Source organism: Mesoplodon mirus (genome assembly GCF_964341445.2).
Source record: "Mesoplodon mirus genome assembly, chromosome: 15".
NCBI classification, from domain to species: Eukaryota; Metazoa; Chordata; class Mammalia; order Artiodactyla; family Ziphiidae; genus Mesoplodon; species Mesoplodon mirus.
Window position 1 is genome coordinate 32,268,654 of NC_138991.1, and position 17,890 is coordinate 32,286,543.

General features: G+C 42.6%; 1 protein-coding gene across 2 annotated transcripts in view; it reads left to right on the forward strand.

Moving 5' to 3' along the window:
• The window catches only part of LMTK2 (lemur tyrosine kinase 2), an 80,388-nt gene that overhangs the window by 17,639 nt on the left and 44,859 nt on the right, over positions 1-17,890 (forward strand). For both annotated transcript variants that reach the window (XM_082600371.1, XM_082600372.1), the window contains exons 2-4: positions 8,703-8,827; positions 11,803-11,947; positions 16,159-16,232. In XM_082600371.1, the coding sequence (XP_082456497.1) occupies positions 8,703-8,827; positions 11,803-11,947; positions 16,159-16,232 (344 nt within the window). The remainder of the gene's footprint in view (positions 1-8,702; positions 8,828-11,802; positions 11,948-16,158; positions 16,233-17,890) is intronic.

Here is a 17,890-nt window from a genome sequence, read left to right on the forward strand (position 1 = left end):
TGTTTTTCTAGGCTGTTGATGTCCTGGCTTAGGGGTCTTTGTGGAATCTCTGATTCATCAGCTAGATCATCAACACACTATTCCCTGTGGTTGGGTATATTTAGTGCTGTGCTTCATTTTCCCTTCCTAATATTAGAATTCATCAGGGAGAGTCTAAAGTGTTTAATGTTATTATAAATAGGTGTATTGTTAAATTAAGAGGCAAGGAAAACACTTAGTGACTGAAGATTCTGTGCGCAGGAAACCTTTATGATAGATGGGTTTGTAATTTTGAAGTGTTAAATAAAAATGTGTGAGTTGCAATGATTGTCTGAATCTTTTTCCTTGAGTAGTATGATTCATTTGACTGGTCTCCCAGATGTAGAGCTGCTTGTCAGGATGTTGGAAAAGGAAGGTGGACTTGTTGGTCCTACCCTTAAAAAAAAAAAAAGAAAGCCGGGGCTTGATGTCGGGTCCAGTTTGGAAGATTGCTGGTCCTTAGCTTCTCTGAGTTCTGCCAGGTTTCCTTTGTCTAGTCAGCCCAGTGGGCACCAGCTTTAATTGTCAGGTAGACACATAAATCTCTCCTGTGCATTTCCTGAAGGTGAGGGTGGAGAACAGAAGGGTTAGGTACGTGTCTGACACTCGCTTTAACTGCTATAGAGTCCACTGCCATTTTCAAACCACTGCGTCCTGGGACGCCAGGGAGGAAGGCTGCGTATACTTGTCTCTGGTGCCAGCAAGAATGGATCCCCTACCAGTGGGGATGGTGTTCCTAAATTAATAGATTTACAGTGTTCAGGGCTGAACTCAATCCCCCTCCAACTTCAGAAGGTGACTGACTATTTGGAGATCAGGCCTGTGAAGATGTGAATATGTTAAAATAAGGCCATTAGCTCTTTAGTTGCTAATCCAATATGACTGTTGTCCTTACAAGAAGAGGAAATTTGAACACAAAGAGACATCAGGGATGCTCGCTCAGAGGAGGACACAGCAAGAAGATGGTCATCTGGGGGCTTCCCTGGTGGCTCAGTGGTTGAGAGTCTGCCTGCCAATGCAGGGGACACGGGTTCGAGCCCTAGTCTGGGAGGATTCCACATGCCGCGGAGCAACTGGGCCCATGAGCCACAACTACTGAGCCTGCGCGTCTGGAGCCTGTGCTCCTCAACAAGAGAAGCCGCGACAGTGAGAGGCCCGCACACCATGATGAAGAGTGGCCTCTGCTCGCCACAACTAGAGAGAGCCCTCGCACAGAAACGAAGACCCAACACAGCCAAAAATAAAAAAATTAATTAATTAAAAATAAAGAGGATGGTCATCTGCAAGATGGTCATCTGCAAGCCAAGGCCTCAGAAGGAACCAACTGTGCCGACCCCTGGATCTTGGACTTCCAGCCTCCAGATTGTGAGACAGATTTCTGTTGTTGAAGCTGCACAATGTCTGGTGTCTGGTTATGGTGGCCCAAGCAGACTAATACGCAGGTTTAGGCTCGTGTCTTAGAGGGCATCTGTTAAGATTCCCTGTTACTTGGGGTACCGACAATGGAGGCTCCTTGTCCAGCACCATCGGGGGCCCATGGAGGAGAGGGTGCCTTTGGATCCTCTCTGCCGGCGTGGGGTGAAACCACTCTGACAGCTTCCAGTGAGATGAGACTGTGCAAAGAGCATGGCGTGTGGAAGTAAATACCCACTATCACAGGAGAATATAAGTTGGGGGAAACCCACTCTTGAAGAAAACTTATTTTTTAAAGAAAACAACTTAAGAGTTACACTGCTAAACATGAATTGCAAAATGGGCAAGTAAAGAGTGTTTGTGGGAGTTGTGTGCAGCCTGGGGAGCGAGTGATAAGCCATGACTGGAGCAAGGGAGGGACACCTCAGTGCCGTGGACATAGGGTGATTAGTGATGGGGGAGAAAATCTTTGCTGAGTAAGAGCATAAAATTACTGAAGGAATGCTACTTTTTGGTCTTATTTGTTTGACCCTGAAAGCATGAGTTTATCCTGTTAACCAGTAGATTAATGATGGATTTCTGGTGGGGGAGAAGGTGAACTTGAAGACTGAGGTCACAGAGAATCCATCTGGAAGGACTGGGAGAGGTCCGTTGTCACTCCAGGTGGAGAGCTGGGGAGAGTGATGAGGGTGCAGGGCGAAGAGGTGAACGGGGGCTGGAGGACCAGGGATGCTGTAAGGCTTGTTAAGGGGTTTGGACTTTTGGCTGACAACCGTGGGAAGCCCCTGGTACAGAAGTCAAGACGTGAAAGGCTGGAGCACCTCCCCCTGTGTCCCCTCCTCCTGGTCTCCCTCCCTGTAGGTGCCCACTGTTGCCCGCTGGTGATGTTGTGTACACACTGTTCCGACCTGTTCTGTTTTTTTTTTTTTTTTCTTGTTTTCATTTAAACATACATCCTGGAGATGGGTTAAATCGTATCCCCCTCCCGGATTCATATATTGAAGTCCTAACCTCTTATAACTCAGAGTGTGATCTTATTTGGAGACAGGGTCTTTACAGAGGTTATGAAGTTAAAATGAGGTCATTAGGAGGTCTGTGATTCAACATGACTGTGTCCTTATAAACAGGGTGAATTTGGACACAGAGATAGGCACAGAGGGAAGGTGATGTGAGGATTCCCAGGGAGAAGACAGACCTGGGACAGATCCATCTCTCACAGCCCTCAGAGGAACCAGTCCTGCTTTGTCTTGGACTTGTAGCCTCTAGAATTGTGCATACCAGTTCGTACTTTGTTACAGCATTTCTAGCAAACTATGACACACAGATTGTAAACTGTTATATCTACTTTTTTTTCCTATTTAAACTTTTTATTTAATGGATGTGAAGAAATTATTTAATAAATGGAAAACCTCAAACATACACCAGACTAGACAGAGGCTATAATGAATTCCCACAAACGTACCTTTCACCCACATTGACTCGGCTCGGGGCCATCTTTTTTCATAATACCCCCATCACTTTCTCTACCCTCATACTATTCTGAACCAAATTCCAGTCATTGTTAAATAGGTCACTATCTCTGAGAGATAAAGACAACTTTTAAAAACAGAGCCATTATCACTCTCTCCTACGAGAACTAGATCATGCTTCCCTAATATGGTCAATTGTCAGTGTTCAGATTTCCAATTGTCTCAATGTCATAATTTTTTTAAGGTTTTTGAATCATGATTCAAATTAACACCTGTACATTGCAGTTAGTTGGTTTGTCTTTTAAAATCTCTTTTAGTTCCTTCTCCATCTCTCTTTCTCTCTCCTTGTAATTCATCAGGGTTTTCTCCTTGAGTGTATTTCGTAGCCTAAATTTTGCTGATTATGTTCTTGTTGTGAAATTTAATATGTTCCACTATTCTCTTTATTTCCTGTTAATTGGTATTTAGATCTAGAGGCTTGGTCAGATACAGGTTTGATATTTTGTTACTATTGGATTGTTTGTTTTGGGTAGTACTGTGTAGTGGGTGGTGGTGTGTTTTTCCATCTGGAGGCACGTAATGTCAGGTTGTCTGTCTTCTTGCATTATTAGCTATCGATACAAATGTCCTGTCACGAAGTATTTTTCTTTTGGGTTTTTTTTTAAACAGCTATTTAAGAATGTAAGCGCTATTCTTAGCCAGCACGCCATATCAAAGCTAACAGTGGGCAGTCTTTCCCCACAGGCCATTGTTTCCTGAGCCCTGTTCTAGGGTCTATATATCTTGGACATAATAGGAAATATCTATTTGGTCTTTGTCCCCTCTTCTGGCACAGAGCTCCTGAAACCCTGGAATTTCCTGAGTGATGGGGTGACAGGAGCACCTCTTGTTATTAATAACAAGCGCCTTCCAACCACACCCGAATTTATGCTATTGAAGTGACTCTTGGCCCCTAAGTAGCTTCAGGATGGGTGCCGGTGACCAGAGGAACCAACCATGTGATTAAAGGGTTTGAAGTTTCAGTCTCATCCTTTACGACTTGAACCACTGGCTAACCACATAGTAAATATGGGGAAATTTTCTTTGTAAACTGATACAGTGTATCAGCTGGTAACCAAAGAGGGAATGACAAAATTAGAATATCAGCATTTTGCAATCCCTCATGGATCTGGACATTGATCATCATTTCTTTTTATCTGTGAACCTTTAAAATTTTAAATTTAATCTGAAAAAGGATTCACAGGTGACTCTTCAGTTAATTACGCATGTGCTCAAGTTCTAATCATGGTTCTAGGCAGGGATTTATAATGATTGAATTAATAATCGGATAGTACTCCTCACTTACTCTGTGTCATTACTGAGAAATTGTGTTCCCCAGATTACCTGTTGATAAAACAGATAATATGCACCTACCTCTCAGAGTTTCTTAGGTTTTCTGCTTATTAAATCAAGTGCTAGGTATCTATTAAAATGGTTTGGAAACTAAAATGAAAACTCATGGACTGTACCTTGGAGATGCCATGTGTTTTTGCATCGGTGTCTTGGGGAGGTGTACGAAGTACCCCAAACCTCTAATTATCCTTGTTCTCAGTTTGTAATCTGCGAGGCAGCCTCAGTGTGCGGAGACACTCCTGTCATTATTGATGTTTTTCTGTAGGCGATGATTGGTTTGACTTAACACGTCTCTGAATGCTGCAGACTTGAGAATGTCAAAAGAAAACTGTCTTTCTTCATAGTTTCCAGCTGTCGCAACCAGGAACCTTCCAGGGGCCTGGGTTGTAGTTTGACCACTGGGGCCACGGGGATTTTAGTTGTAGTTCCTCAAGTCTAGAATTTACTTCCTCTCTGAGGTTTATGCAAACCCATCTCACCTTCCAGCATATAGAAGGCTGGTTTGATTTCTTCATTTTACACAAGTTTTTCTTTATTGTATGGAAGTTTTCCTCTGTTGGTATACAGTTTTTTTTTTTTTTAAGCGTAGGACTTTGGGCTGATCAAAAGAAAAATACAGTAAGTAAAATAGTTTCTAGAAGTGGTAAAACTGTAAAAATTTCTACTAGAGGCTATCTAGTAAATTTCTCAGGTAGTGATTTAGAATCCTTTCAGTGGGCCTGGTAGACATTGAGGTGGAGTAGACTTGTATGCCTTGAGGAAATCTGAGTCCAGGAGAGCAGAGGCCCCTGCAGTGTCTTAACAGAAATAAATACGTTATCAAGGTCGGGCAAAACTCCGCATAACTAGTTATTTTTAACACGGGTATGACTTTTCATGCCTGCCTGATGACTCACAGAAGAGAGTTTTATGGATCAGATATTGCGCTGGCCCTCAGGCAGTTTTGATCAAATTTTATGATAGGGTGTGATGATAAATTATAGATGAAAAGAGGGGAAAAAGTTGTTTACTATTCATTCTCTGGAGTTTGGAGAAGTATGACCTGTCTTAATTACAGTGAGAGGCTTCGGTTCGAAGTACTTAGGCTGTTTTTAAATGTTAGAAACAATGAGGCAAATCAATGTGGTATCAAGGGACTTGCACCCAGCACCCCTGAACCCAGAGTCTGGCCCAGCCGCTTTCCTACCTGGTGTCCTTAGGCACATCAGTGTCCTCGTCTGTGACACAGAGCTGGCATTGTGACGATCAAATGAAATAATACTATATTTTATCAAATCTCAGATATGACCGATAATGACACACTCTTATTTTTGTGCCATTAAGAAAGAAGAAATGCTGCCAATGAAGACAGCTTTCTTTCGAGTGTAAGATAGCCCTGAAATTTAGAGATCTTAAAATGCAGTGGGCAAACCTCATCTTAAAAATCAGTAAAATAGGACTTCCCTGGTGGTGCAGTGGTTAAGAATCCGCCTGCCAATGCAGGGGACATGGGTTTGATCCCTGGTCCGGGAAGATCCCACATGCCGCGGAGCAACTAAGCCCGTGTGCCACAACTACTGAACCTGTGTTCTAGAGCTGGGAACCTAGCTACTGAGCCCGCGTGCCTTGAGCCCAGGCTCTGCAACAAAGAGAAGCCACTACAACGAAGAGTAGCCCCCACTCACCGCAACTAGAGAAAGCCCGTACACAGCAACGAAGACCCGACGTGGCCAAAAATAAATAAATAAGTAAATAAATTTATTAAAAATAATCAGTAAAATACAGTGTATATAAAAGTGCTTTGCCACATAAGCCTCAGGAGTCGTATTTAATCCTTATTATATGAGTCCGGGGGAGTGAAACAGAGTTATAAGAAAATACCAATGGGCAGCACAGGCCGAGCTGGGTATTGGTTCTAGAAGGTCGGCTCTCAGTGGCTCAGGCTCCTTGCTTCGCTTAGCTTTACAGATGGACACCAGTGTTCCTAGTTAGGGAATTCTGCGTTCTTCTGTGTTCATGTGTGGATTTCCCTCTGTGTTCGAATTTGTGGGTTTAGAGCTTGCAGGTGCTTGACAACCTTTGGTTAATGGCATTATTTTTAAGAAGGAAGGCTGCAGCGGAGTCCAAGCCCCCTTGTGACAAAGCAGGTTCCAGCAGTGCTCATTCTCAAATAGACTTTTGTTATTGGAAAGGAATTCATTCCTGCTTTGCACTTGATGTGCTGACTCCTTTAGGCTTCTCTGCGCTTCAGTAAAGAAGAGCATTTTATGTTCAAGAATGTGTTTTACTCACATAAGAGTTTGGTTAGTTTTTGCTTTCTTTAGGTACTGTGATCTCATTTAAGAAAAATGGTGGCATCGTTCCTTAACTTGTCTCCAGGCCTCCTGCTTGGTGCCTCTGAGCACATAATTAGCCGTTGGTGGAGATTTGAAGGAAAAGTTTATTTCTGACTTTACTGTGATAATCATTTCACAATATATATGTATATGAAATTATCATGTCGTACACCTTAAACTTACACCGTATTATATGTTAGTTATATCTCAAAGCAGGAAAGAAAAGAAGAAAACTGTATTTCTTAGTAAAATGCTGGTAGGTAAGACTTAACAATTTGCTCTAACAAAAAAAGGTTCAAACTAGCCCTAGTTGAATAAGATGCTTTCCAGATAACTAAGTCTTTGCTGAAAGTAAGCGGAGAGAATCTTTCTGCTCTAGACAGGGGTTGCAGACTTTTTCTGTCAATGGCTCACAAGCAGTATCTATTACAAATTCTTTTTTTTTTTTTCCCTGAAACAGCCCTTTAAAGATGTAAAAATCATCCTTAGCTGCCCCCGCCCCCGCACGCAAAAACTGGTCACAGGCTGTAGTTTTCAGTTTCCTTATTGTGACAGGAGCTCCTTGGAGAAGTGGCTGATTCTATAGCCGGAGGAGGGAAAATATAAGAGGAGCCTGGAGCTTCCCATAGCATCAGAGAGTGAGGAAGTATAGGAGGAAAAAAGTAAAGGATGGGGCATGTCTGAAGGACCCAGAAGTCAACTTGAAACAGCTCCCAGGGGCCAAAGCTCGAACAATTTGAGCCACAAAGAAATGAGAAGAATGGATTATAACCCAAAGAATAAAATAAATATCTTATGAGTTCATAACTTTGTAAATGACTGAATAAATAAGTGTGGGAGGAGGGACAAATCTTCCTTACAGAAGAGTACCATGTAATAAATGTAGAAGGAATAAGGGAAATAGAAAAATCACCACTAGAACATCACAGTATTCATTGCTGCAGGGAAGACGCATGACTCCGGGGAAAACTATGGTGTAAAGCTTCCCGGAGACCCAGGGTGTGTGAAGAGCCTCAAAGTGTATCCCCAGGTATCAGTTACTGTAGTCCTTTTAACCTGTGTCTACACATCCTGGGACACTCCTCCGTCCGGGAAGTACAGCTTAATTCCCTTACCTGTGCGTGTTCCCTGGACTTTGTGACCCGCTTCTGAAGAGAGGCGTATGCGAAGGGAAAAGGGTAACTTCACTGTGGTCAAACCTGGCAGAAACCCCCTGGGCCAAGGGATCCAGTTTCACGTCACTGGTAATGATTGTGCCAACATCACATGCCCCAGATACGATGTCATGAGAAGGACCTTTCACCATGTGGTGTTCTAGATTCTTCCCAGATATCTGTAACCTCAGTCCAGTCATGAGAAAACATCAGGCAACCCCATTTGAGGGACATTCTACAAAATAACTGACCAGTACTCTTCAGGAGTGTTGGAGTTATGAAACACGGACAGAGAGACATCAGAGATTGGAGGAGACTAAGGGGACGTGATGAATAAATGCAACATTGGTGGCTGGATTGAATCCTGCAAAAGAAAAACAGTGTTGATGGAAAAACTGGTAAAATCCAAATAAAGTCAGAAGTTCAATTAGTATTGATAGTATTGTACCAGTGTTACTGTTTTAGCTTTGATAAATACACTATGTAAGATGCTAATGTTAGTGGAAGCGAGGTGAAGGGTATATAAGGACTGTCTGCATTGTCTCTGCAACTCCTCTCTAAATCTGAAATTGTTTCAAAATCAGAAATTTTTAAGATTTTTTTTTGATTTGTACCAATTTTAAAGTCTTTATTGAATTTGTTACAATATTGCTTCTGGTATTGAGGCATGCGGGACCTTAGCTCCCTGACTAGGGATTGAACCCACACCCCCTGCATTGGAAGGTGAAGTCTTAACCACTGGACTGCCAGGGAAGTCCCCAAATCAGAAGTTTAAAAAAAAAAAACCTCTAACTTCTTATCCTGGGTTGGTCATCAGCTTTATCTTGAGCATTATTTTATTAACTCTTGGTCCCATTTGTATCTGGCAGAAAATATATTGATTCACTTATTAAAGTTGATTTTGGAATGCACATGTTAATATTGTTTATTTCTCTTTCCAGGGGAGGCACCTGCTGCAGAAATTTCCTCATCTTTTGTGATCCTGTCTGTGTGCAGTTTAATGATATTAATAGTGTTAATTGCAAACTGTGTATCCTGCTGTAAGGACCCAGAAATAGACTTTAAGGTGAGCACAGATGGTAGGAACATTTAAAGTCATCCTCTGATACATTTACCAACAGAACGGCTGTATATCACAGTCCCTTGGGTGCAGGGGTTGGCAAATTTTTTTCTGTAGGGGCCAGATAGTAAACATTAAAGTTAAATAAAGAGCTATTGTAAATAGTAAATACTGTGGGCCATACAGTCTCTGTCATGGCTACTCACCTCTCAACTCGGCCATTGTAGCCACGTGAGCCACAGACAGCATGAGAACAGGTGGTCACCGCTGTGTGCCAGTGAAATCTCGTGTACAGAATAAAGTGGGTGGTCTGGATTTGGCTCACTGGCTGCAGGTGCTGGCCCTGCCTCCGAGCATCATTGACAGTAGCCACTTGCCTGTTTTAATTTAAGTTTTGTCAAGTGAGGAATAAGGAATGATGATTGAATTCACTTGCTATAAGGCCTGTAAGGAGAAGCAGGCTGGTTTTGATTTTTTTCCAAACTATGTGCTGGTGAGTTTGTGGTTGTTGAGATCATTGAGGCCAGTGTGTTTTGTGCGTGAGGAAGAGCATCTTTCAGTTTGCCTCGAGCCCTGAGTTCCCTAAGGAGGAGAAAAGAAGGGTGCCAGTTGTAAAGCTTGCCCAGGGTGGAGGGTGGAGGTGGGGGAGGTGATAATACAGAAGGACTGTTGTCGTAGCTGCTGAGGATGGGTGGAGTCTGCCAGAAACCAGCTAGGATATCCCCTCTAGAACTTATTGGTGGCATGTGTTAGGGCTCAGTGAAGACTTATTAAAAATGAGTACATAAAAGAAGGAAAAAAAAGGAATGTGCGCATGCAGAGGCAATGGTCTTTAATGTAGAGCTTTACCAACTGGACTAGGACTGTCCCAGGAGTCCTGAGGACAAATCAGGGTGGTTCAAATCAGGGGAAAACCTTTTTCATGGACGTGTGGACCTTATTTCTCGAGCCTCACACCTGTTTCTGTCGTGTGTTCCCTTTACCTTGGGTCTGGTGGCAGCTCTGAGGAGAGAAGATGTGCTGTCCCTTTGGCTGGACACCAGTGTTATACACACAGAGGATTGGGGGTGGAGGACTGGGGTGGGCATCTGGGGGAAAAGGCTCATGAGCATAGGTCATTTTCTGTAGAAGATTTCATCCCAGACATGGAGGACCTGAACGCCTAGGCCCTCGGATCAGTGCAGACACTTCTGTGGGAACCCAGCGACTGCGCCGCACGGGGCCACAGAGATGGGCAGAGAATCCATGTCCCTTGACTGTCAGTCTTGCTGAGGGACTTTGCACAGTTCCCTGGCCCTTTGGGGACAAAGATAAAGCCTGATCAGTGTTTCTGAAAATGAAAGCCAGTTTCTGTCTCACATCACGATACCTCATTCTTGCCTTGAATTGTTCTAACCCCCCCTGATGCTTAGTGTGGACCCAGGGCACTTATGACGACTCAGATTCAGGGAGGGTGTGTTTTTATCGGGCTTCCCCAGGTGATTCTGATGCAGGCGGCTCAGGGACCACACCGTACAGAGGATCCTCTCCAGCTTCCAGACTGTAACTGAAGAAGAGTGTCACCATCTATCATTCGTGGGTTTCCTTTAGACTTAGAAGTGTGGCATTTCAGAACTAAATGGTCCCTGGGAAGTCATTTACAGGCCAAGAAGCTGCCGTCTTTTACAAGTGACCCGGTCTTCTCCCACGGCCCCATAGTTGTTGTTACTGTTGTTACACTGTATTACTTCTGTGAATCTTTAGAATCATCTGCTGCCTAATGGTATATCCTGCCGCTGCCAAGGTTAGGAGTGATGGATGAAGTCTTTTTTTAATGAGAGAACCTTTAGGAATGTCCAAAAGGGAAATTGGACAAAGCTGTTGTGTTTAGAGGTGACGTCACAGATTGAAGTGTCCTGCTCTCCCCTCCCCCGATACAAATAGTGATAGTGTCCTAATGCATTTGACAACGTTTATGACATATATAAGAATATGCCCTCTTGCATGCATGTGAGAGCATAAATGTTATATCAGAGAAATCCACCCTTGCAACTTTCAGCTTCTCCCTTGCATGGGGGCGGGTGGGGTAGAGGGAGGTCGTAGAGCTGTGTAGACGAGTGAAAACAGTCTCGTTCAGCTGTCATGGCTCCTGGTGGGGTAATGCTCATTAATTATCTGAACGAAAGACCTTGATAATCATCTGTATCTGTGTTAAATTAACATGGACACCAAGGTAGGCCCAGCTCACTAGAATGATGATAGGAAGAGTCAGGATAGCTTTCTGCTGGACAGAGTCACTTAAAAGGTTTCCTTCAACAGCTTTATTGGTGCAGCCTCAATATTAAAGTCGCCATCTTTAGAAAGCTGGATGTTCTTAGAATGTTTACTGCACTTATGTGGTACAGAGTTTAGTACTGACCTTCCTGGTTCAGACCTTGATGATTTTTCTACCCAGTTTAATAATTTATCCATTATACTCTTTCCAGAGAAGTAGGACTCGCTTAAAGATATCTTTTCTGAGTCTTTTAACTATCTTTATTTTGATTGAAATCACAGAGCAACTAGAAGTACATATACAATTGAAAAATAAATGTTTTGATTCAATATGCAGAGAGATTTGTGAAAGTGAATAATAGTAATAAAAAGAATACCTTAAACTATAGTAACTTAAACATAAAATTTTGAAACTGGAAGAGTATTTCCCTTTTAAGTTCCAGGGTCATTTTAGAAAACTTTGCATTTAACTTCAAGTTATCAGTTTAAAAATTACATAAAATATGTATAATTTATTTTCAGATCTTATTTATTCTGCTATTTTGAGTTGGAGAACACAATTACATATGCTTTTTACTTGAAGTCAGCACAAATTGGAAAAAAAAATTATGGCAGTGTGTTCCAAATGAGTGAATAAATGTTCATATCTTAAATGTTAGCAGATGTTTTTGGTATTTACTCTCAAGCTGATTTATATTAGATATAACATTGCTCGTCCTTTATTTTAGGAATTTGAAGATAATTTTGATGATGAGATTGATTTCACACCACCAGCAGAAGATACTCCCTCTGTTCAATCCCCAGCAGAAGTTTTCACACTTTCAGTACCAAATATTTCACTACCAGCTCCATCACAATTCCAGCCTTCTATAGGTAAGACCTTCCATCCTGATGTCATGTTTCCATGAATAATTTCTGAGAAGTGAGAAAGGGAGCCTTGCTACTAATCATAAAAAAATTGGACTGCCTGTCTCCTCTGCTTGCTAACTTTTCTTCCTTCTGCTCTCTAGTGAAGCTGAATTCTAGTGGTCAGGCCCATTGCATTCCTGCAAAAGCTGAGTCCTTTCCTTTTGGACCTTGGCTCTGGCATAAGAGTAAATTGGTCTCCTCGATTCTTCAAAATGGAATACTCTGACAGAGGCTCCTGGCCTCTGTGTTGGTAGGCAGGCTTCTCTGCCAGTTCTCAACACTGCCTGTCTGGCTGAGTAGGACACTGCTGTTTTCTACTGGGATGTCCTGCGTTTGGGGAGGAGGGGTAATTTGGATATTACTTTTCATGCTAAAATAGAGGATAGAGGTTTGACTACATGTTAATTAATTTCTTATTATAAAATAGAGTATCACTAGTGGTTCAATAATTAGGGATTTCTAATACTGCTGAGAAGGTTCTTTAAGTCTTTGTAGGTACCAAGCCTGCCTTGCTACTGCACACACAGTGGTGTATGTTTAGGGCAGTATAAACTGAACAGTTGATTAATATTGCTATAGGCTATATTAAAAAAAAAGCTAGCTAAAACATGACACAGCTGGTGTGTTTCATACAAAATATTTGTATATGGTGTGAGGTAATGATCCAGGTTAATTCTACAGGTGGATAACTAGTTGTCCCAACAACAAGTTTTGAGGAGACGTTTCTTCCCTCCTTGAATTGTCTTGGCACCCTTGTTGAAAATCAGTTGACCATATTCGTTTAGGTTAATTTCTAGACTTTCAGTTGTATTCCATTGATCTATATGCCTATCCTTATGCCAGTACCACACTGTTTTGATTATTGTAGCATTGTAGTAAGATTTGAAATTGGGAAGTATGTGTCTTGCAACTTTTTTTTTTTTCTAGATTGTTTTGGCTATTCTGAGTCCCTTTCAATTCTATATGAATTTTAGGATCAGTTTTTCCATTTCTGCAAGACAGGCCACTGGAATGTGTGTGTGTGTGTGTGTGGGCATGTGTGTGCCCATGCATGCATATCATTTGATTCCCTTCTCATTCCCTTTTATGTATATTTTTTTATATTTTTAAAAAGTGATTATAATGGGATTACAATTACCTTAAATTTATAACAACTGATTTTGAATTTATAACAACTGAATTTATATTCACCAGCATATTAAACCTGTTCCTTCCCTTTATGTTGCCACACATTACAGCTTTATACATTGTGTGCCCATTAATATAGATTTATTGTTGACCCTTGAACAATGAGGGGGTTAAGGGTGCTGACCCACACCCCACACAACCATGCCCCCCCAGCCCTGCACACAGTCGAAAATCTGTGTATAACTTTATAGTCGGCCTTCTGTATCCATGGTTCTGCATCCAACTGTGGATTGTGTAGTGCTATAGTATTTATTGAAAAAAATCTACATTTAAGTGGACCTGTGCAATTCAAACCTGTGTTGCTCAAGGGTCAACTATACAATTTTTTTTTTTTTTTTTTTGTGGTACACGGGCCTCTCACTGTTGTGGCCTCTCCCGTTGTGGAGCACAGGCTCTGGACGTGCAGGCTCAGTGGCCATGGCTCACAGGCCCAGCCGCTCCGTGGCATGTGGGATCTTCCCGGACTGGGGCACGAACCCGTGTCCCCTGCATCGTCAGGCGGACTCTCAACCACTGCGCCACCAGGGAGGCCCACAATTTTTTAATGTGTTTGTCTTTTAAGTCATATAAGAAATAAAAAGGAGCTACACACAAAAATACAATAATACTGGCTTTTATTTTACCTGTGTAGTTACCAGAAATCTTTATTTCCTCATATGACTTCTAGTTACTCTTTAATGTCCTTTTATTTTAGCCTGAAGGACTCCCTTTAGCATTTCTTACAGGGCAGGTGTACTGGCAGCAAACTCCCTAAACTTGTTTATCTGGGAATGTCTTAATTTCTCCTTCATTTTTGGAGGACAGTTTTGCTAGGTATAGAATTCTTGGTTGATGGTACTGTTCTTTAGCACTTTATATGTGCCATCCCACTGCTTTCTGGCCTCCATGGTTTCTGATGAGACATGGAATTGTTATTCTTATTGAAGATCCCTTGAATGTTATGACTTGTTCTCTCTTGCTGCTTTCAAAATTCTCTATCGCTGGTTTTTGATAGTTTGATTATAATGTGTCTTGGTGTGGATCTCTGAGTTTATCTTACCTGGACTTTGTTGAACTTCTTAGATGTATAGATTCATGTTTCTCATAGATTTGAGACATTTTTTACCATTATAACTTCAAGTATTCTTTCTGCTCCCTTTTCTCCCTCATCCTCTGGGGCTCTCATTATATGTATGTTGGTCCACTTGATGGTATCCCACAAGTCCCTTAGACTTCATTCATTAATGTTTTCATTCTTTTTTCTTTCTGCTTCTCAGATTGGATAATTTCATTTGACCTCCCTTCAGGTTTACTGATTATTCTGTCTGCTCAAATCTGTTGTTGAAACCCTCTTGTGCTTTTTTTTTTTTTTTTTTTTTTGGTTATTGCACTTTCAGCTCCAAAATTCTATTTGGCTCCTTTTAATAATTTCTCTCACTTTATTGGTCTTCTCTATTGGGATATCATTCTCTCAGTTTCCTTTGGTTCTTTGTCTGTGGTTTCCTTTAGCCCTTTCAGTGTGTTTAAGACAGTTGATTTAAGGTCTTGTCCAGTAAGGCCAATGTCTGTTTTCTCAGGGACACTTTCTTTTAAATATCTTTTGTACCAGTGCATGTAGCATTCTTTATTGTTTTTAATTTAGTTTGTAATTTTTTGTTGAAAACTGGACATTTTGAATAATAGGCAAAAAAAGAAGAAAATAGAAAGGAAACAAATGACAGATGCTGTCTAGGTCCTGGCAGACTGGCTCTGTGTTGGGGCAAGTCCTCAGCCTGGCCACTGACAGCTCTGCCTTAGCCTTCACTTCCTGCTTTGCTGAGCATGAGACTTGCCAGAGGTGAAGCCTCTGTTCTTCTCGGGTCTTTTCTGAGTGTGTGTGCTTCCCTGGGCATGCACGTGGCTCTCTAAGTTTCCCTGTTTGTGTGATAATAGCTTTTTTTTAAAAAGCCCATATCCCCCCAAACCCCCCAAGTTTCACTGGGCTTTTCTGCTAAAGCTCCAGCCTGTCTATTATTGCCTCAGTTGGGTTTTTTTATTTGCCCCGGGCAGCAGCGCCTTGTCCAGTTGGCTTTCATTGTTTTTGAGGCACGTGAAGCCTCTCCATCCTGATAGAGCCCAAGTTAGGTGGAACAAGGGGCACCACTGCAGCAGGCCTTCCGGGAAACCCCAATCAGGTCAAAAAGAAGCACAGTTCCTGGGGAAGAAGGCCACTGTGCTCCCTCTGGAACCAGCCCCCTCTCTGGCACATGGGTCATCTTTAAGATGTGCTGCGATGGAGGTAGGACATGAGTAAATTAAAGGCCACAAAGCAAGTCTCCCTGTTTCAGTGGCCTTCCTCCTGGTTCTCTTCGGTTGCTATAAACCTTTACCACCGGGGCCTCCCTGGTGGCGCAGTGGTTGAGAGTCCGCCTGCCGATGCAGGGGATACGGGTTCGTGCCCCGGTCTGGGAGGATCCCATATGCCGCGGAGCGGCTGGGCCCGTGAGCCATGGCCGCTGGGCCTGCGCATCCGGAGCCTGTGCTCCGCAACGGGAGAGGCCACAACAGTGAGAGGCCCGCATACCGCAAAAAAAAAAAAAAAAAACCTTTACCACCCTCCAGAGTTCTGATAAGGTTGATGCTTACAGTTTTTTGACAAGATTTTCAGTGTTTCTAGGGAGGGACAGCCCCAGAGGTCCCTACTCTGCCATAAAAGTAAGGACTGAGTAAAGGCCAGTGAGGTGGTGGTGACTGGTGGTGACTGGTGTTTATAGTAGGGTAGTTGGTCAGAGGATTCAGTGCAAGAGCTTAAAGTCAGGGTAGGATACTCATTCACAAATACTGTCAGTTTTAAAATTTGAGACCGTTTTGGCGTTATTAGTTTGAGAGAGATGTTTTATGTATTTATTTCTACCTGTATTATCACGAACATTAAATTTATGTTAGTGTTTGTACTTTATAGGTTATATATTTAATATTTATTTCAGTTAAATACTTATCTTTAGTTTTCAATCTTCTTTTTCCTACAGAAGGTTTGAAGTCTCAAGTTGCCCGCCACAGTCTAAACTATATACAGGAAATTGGAAATGGCTGGTTTGGAAAGGTAAAGTTTGTTCGCTTTCATTTTTTCCCCTCCTACTTATACTGTTTAGAATTTAAAGCTAATTAAGACTTGTGTTACGTGACATTCCACATACTGTCTACACACTATGGTACCAATTGAATTTCTCCATTGGCCCCTGAAACCATGTGGAAGTGTGAGTGTCAGCATTCCTGGGTGTGTGAGTTTTTCCAAGAAGGTCTTTTATTTCTATATCAGAGACTTTTCTAGTTGTTGGCAGACAACGGTAAGAAGGGAAGAGAGACGGGAATTTTAGAAGGTTTTTGTCCTCCTCAAATTATTTGTTTCTTCTTTCTTCTCCCCCTTCCCTTATGACACTTAAACCACTTTATAATAGATGGGTAGTATGGTTATAATGAAAACCATTGTGAAGAACTGTTGTGTTTCTCGTAGCCTGTCAAGTGACCTGTAATAACACACTTTGTTGATCTTTTTACCACAGAAGGAATGATCTTTTTATAACAACTGTTTCTATGATGGAGCAATCATTCTTTGTAAAAGGGTGTAACTGAGTGATCATTGCATCATAAGCAGGGCGGTCACAACCAGAAGATGTATTTGCTCTGTAGTCAACCATCTCATGCTTCCATCTTTCCGATAAGAGTTGTTTGTGCTGTATCTTTCATGTCGTCCAAATTTTATTAGTTACCAGATCTTCTAAGCCATTTAGCAAAACCTGTTATGTGTCAGACGTTGTTCTTGGTGCTGGGAGTACGATGTGGAGGAAGATGGTAAAGTCCTGGCCTGTGGAGTCCTGGGAATGTAGCAGCAAACAAGATGGAACCCTTGCCCTGACAAAGCTGAATTTTCTAGTTGGGGCTGGGGGGTGATCAGACAGTAAACAGTCAGTGGTAGGAGACAGGCTCAGAGAGGGGTAGGGGAGCCAGGGGACATGAGGTGTTTCCTGCATTTAGAGACTTTGACTTTTCCTCAGAGGGGGCTAAGAAGGTGCTCCAGGATCTGGGGATGAGTGACATCACCTGGCTTACAGGTTGAGAGGATTGCCATGTTGTAGAGGGCCACGGGGAAGCAGGGAAATTGGTAAGAAGGCTGCCGCAATTGTCTAGGGAGAGTTGCAGGCAGGCTTGGACCTGGATGATAGCATGGAGAGGTCGAGGTTCCAACAGGAGCACACAGGACTTGGGATGGAGCAGATACGGAGTCTGGAGAGGGAAAGAAGTTAAGGATGATGGCTTATGGCCCGATTGGCAAGAAGCATGGAGTTGCTGTGATCTGAGATGGAAAAGACTAGGGAGAAGCAGACGTGGAGGAGGAAGATGGGTTCACTTTTGGATACATCAGGGGTGAGATGGCTCTCAGATGTGCAAATGGAGATACCATGTAGGCAGTTGGAAATGCAAATTGAGAGTTCAAGACAGAGATATAAACTTGGGAGAACTCAGTATAGAGGTGGTACTTGAGGCTAGATGAAATCACCGAGAATGCTAACACAGAGGAGAGGGGGAGCCCTGAGGCCCTGCAGCGGGGAGGCCAACACAGTCAGGGAGACCCTCTGAGGGAGACAGAAGAGTCAGCCAGTGAGTAGGAGAGGGCACAGGAGAGACGAGCATTATTCTGAAGGTCTGAGGAGGAGTTCCAGAAGATGAATTGCAGTAGGTGCTGCGGACACACTGAGCAAG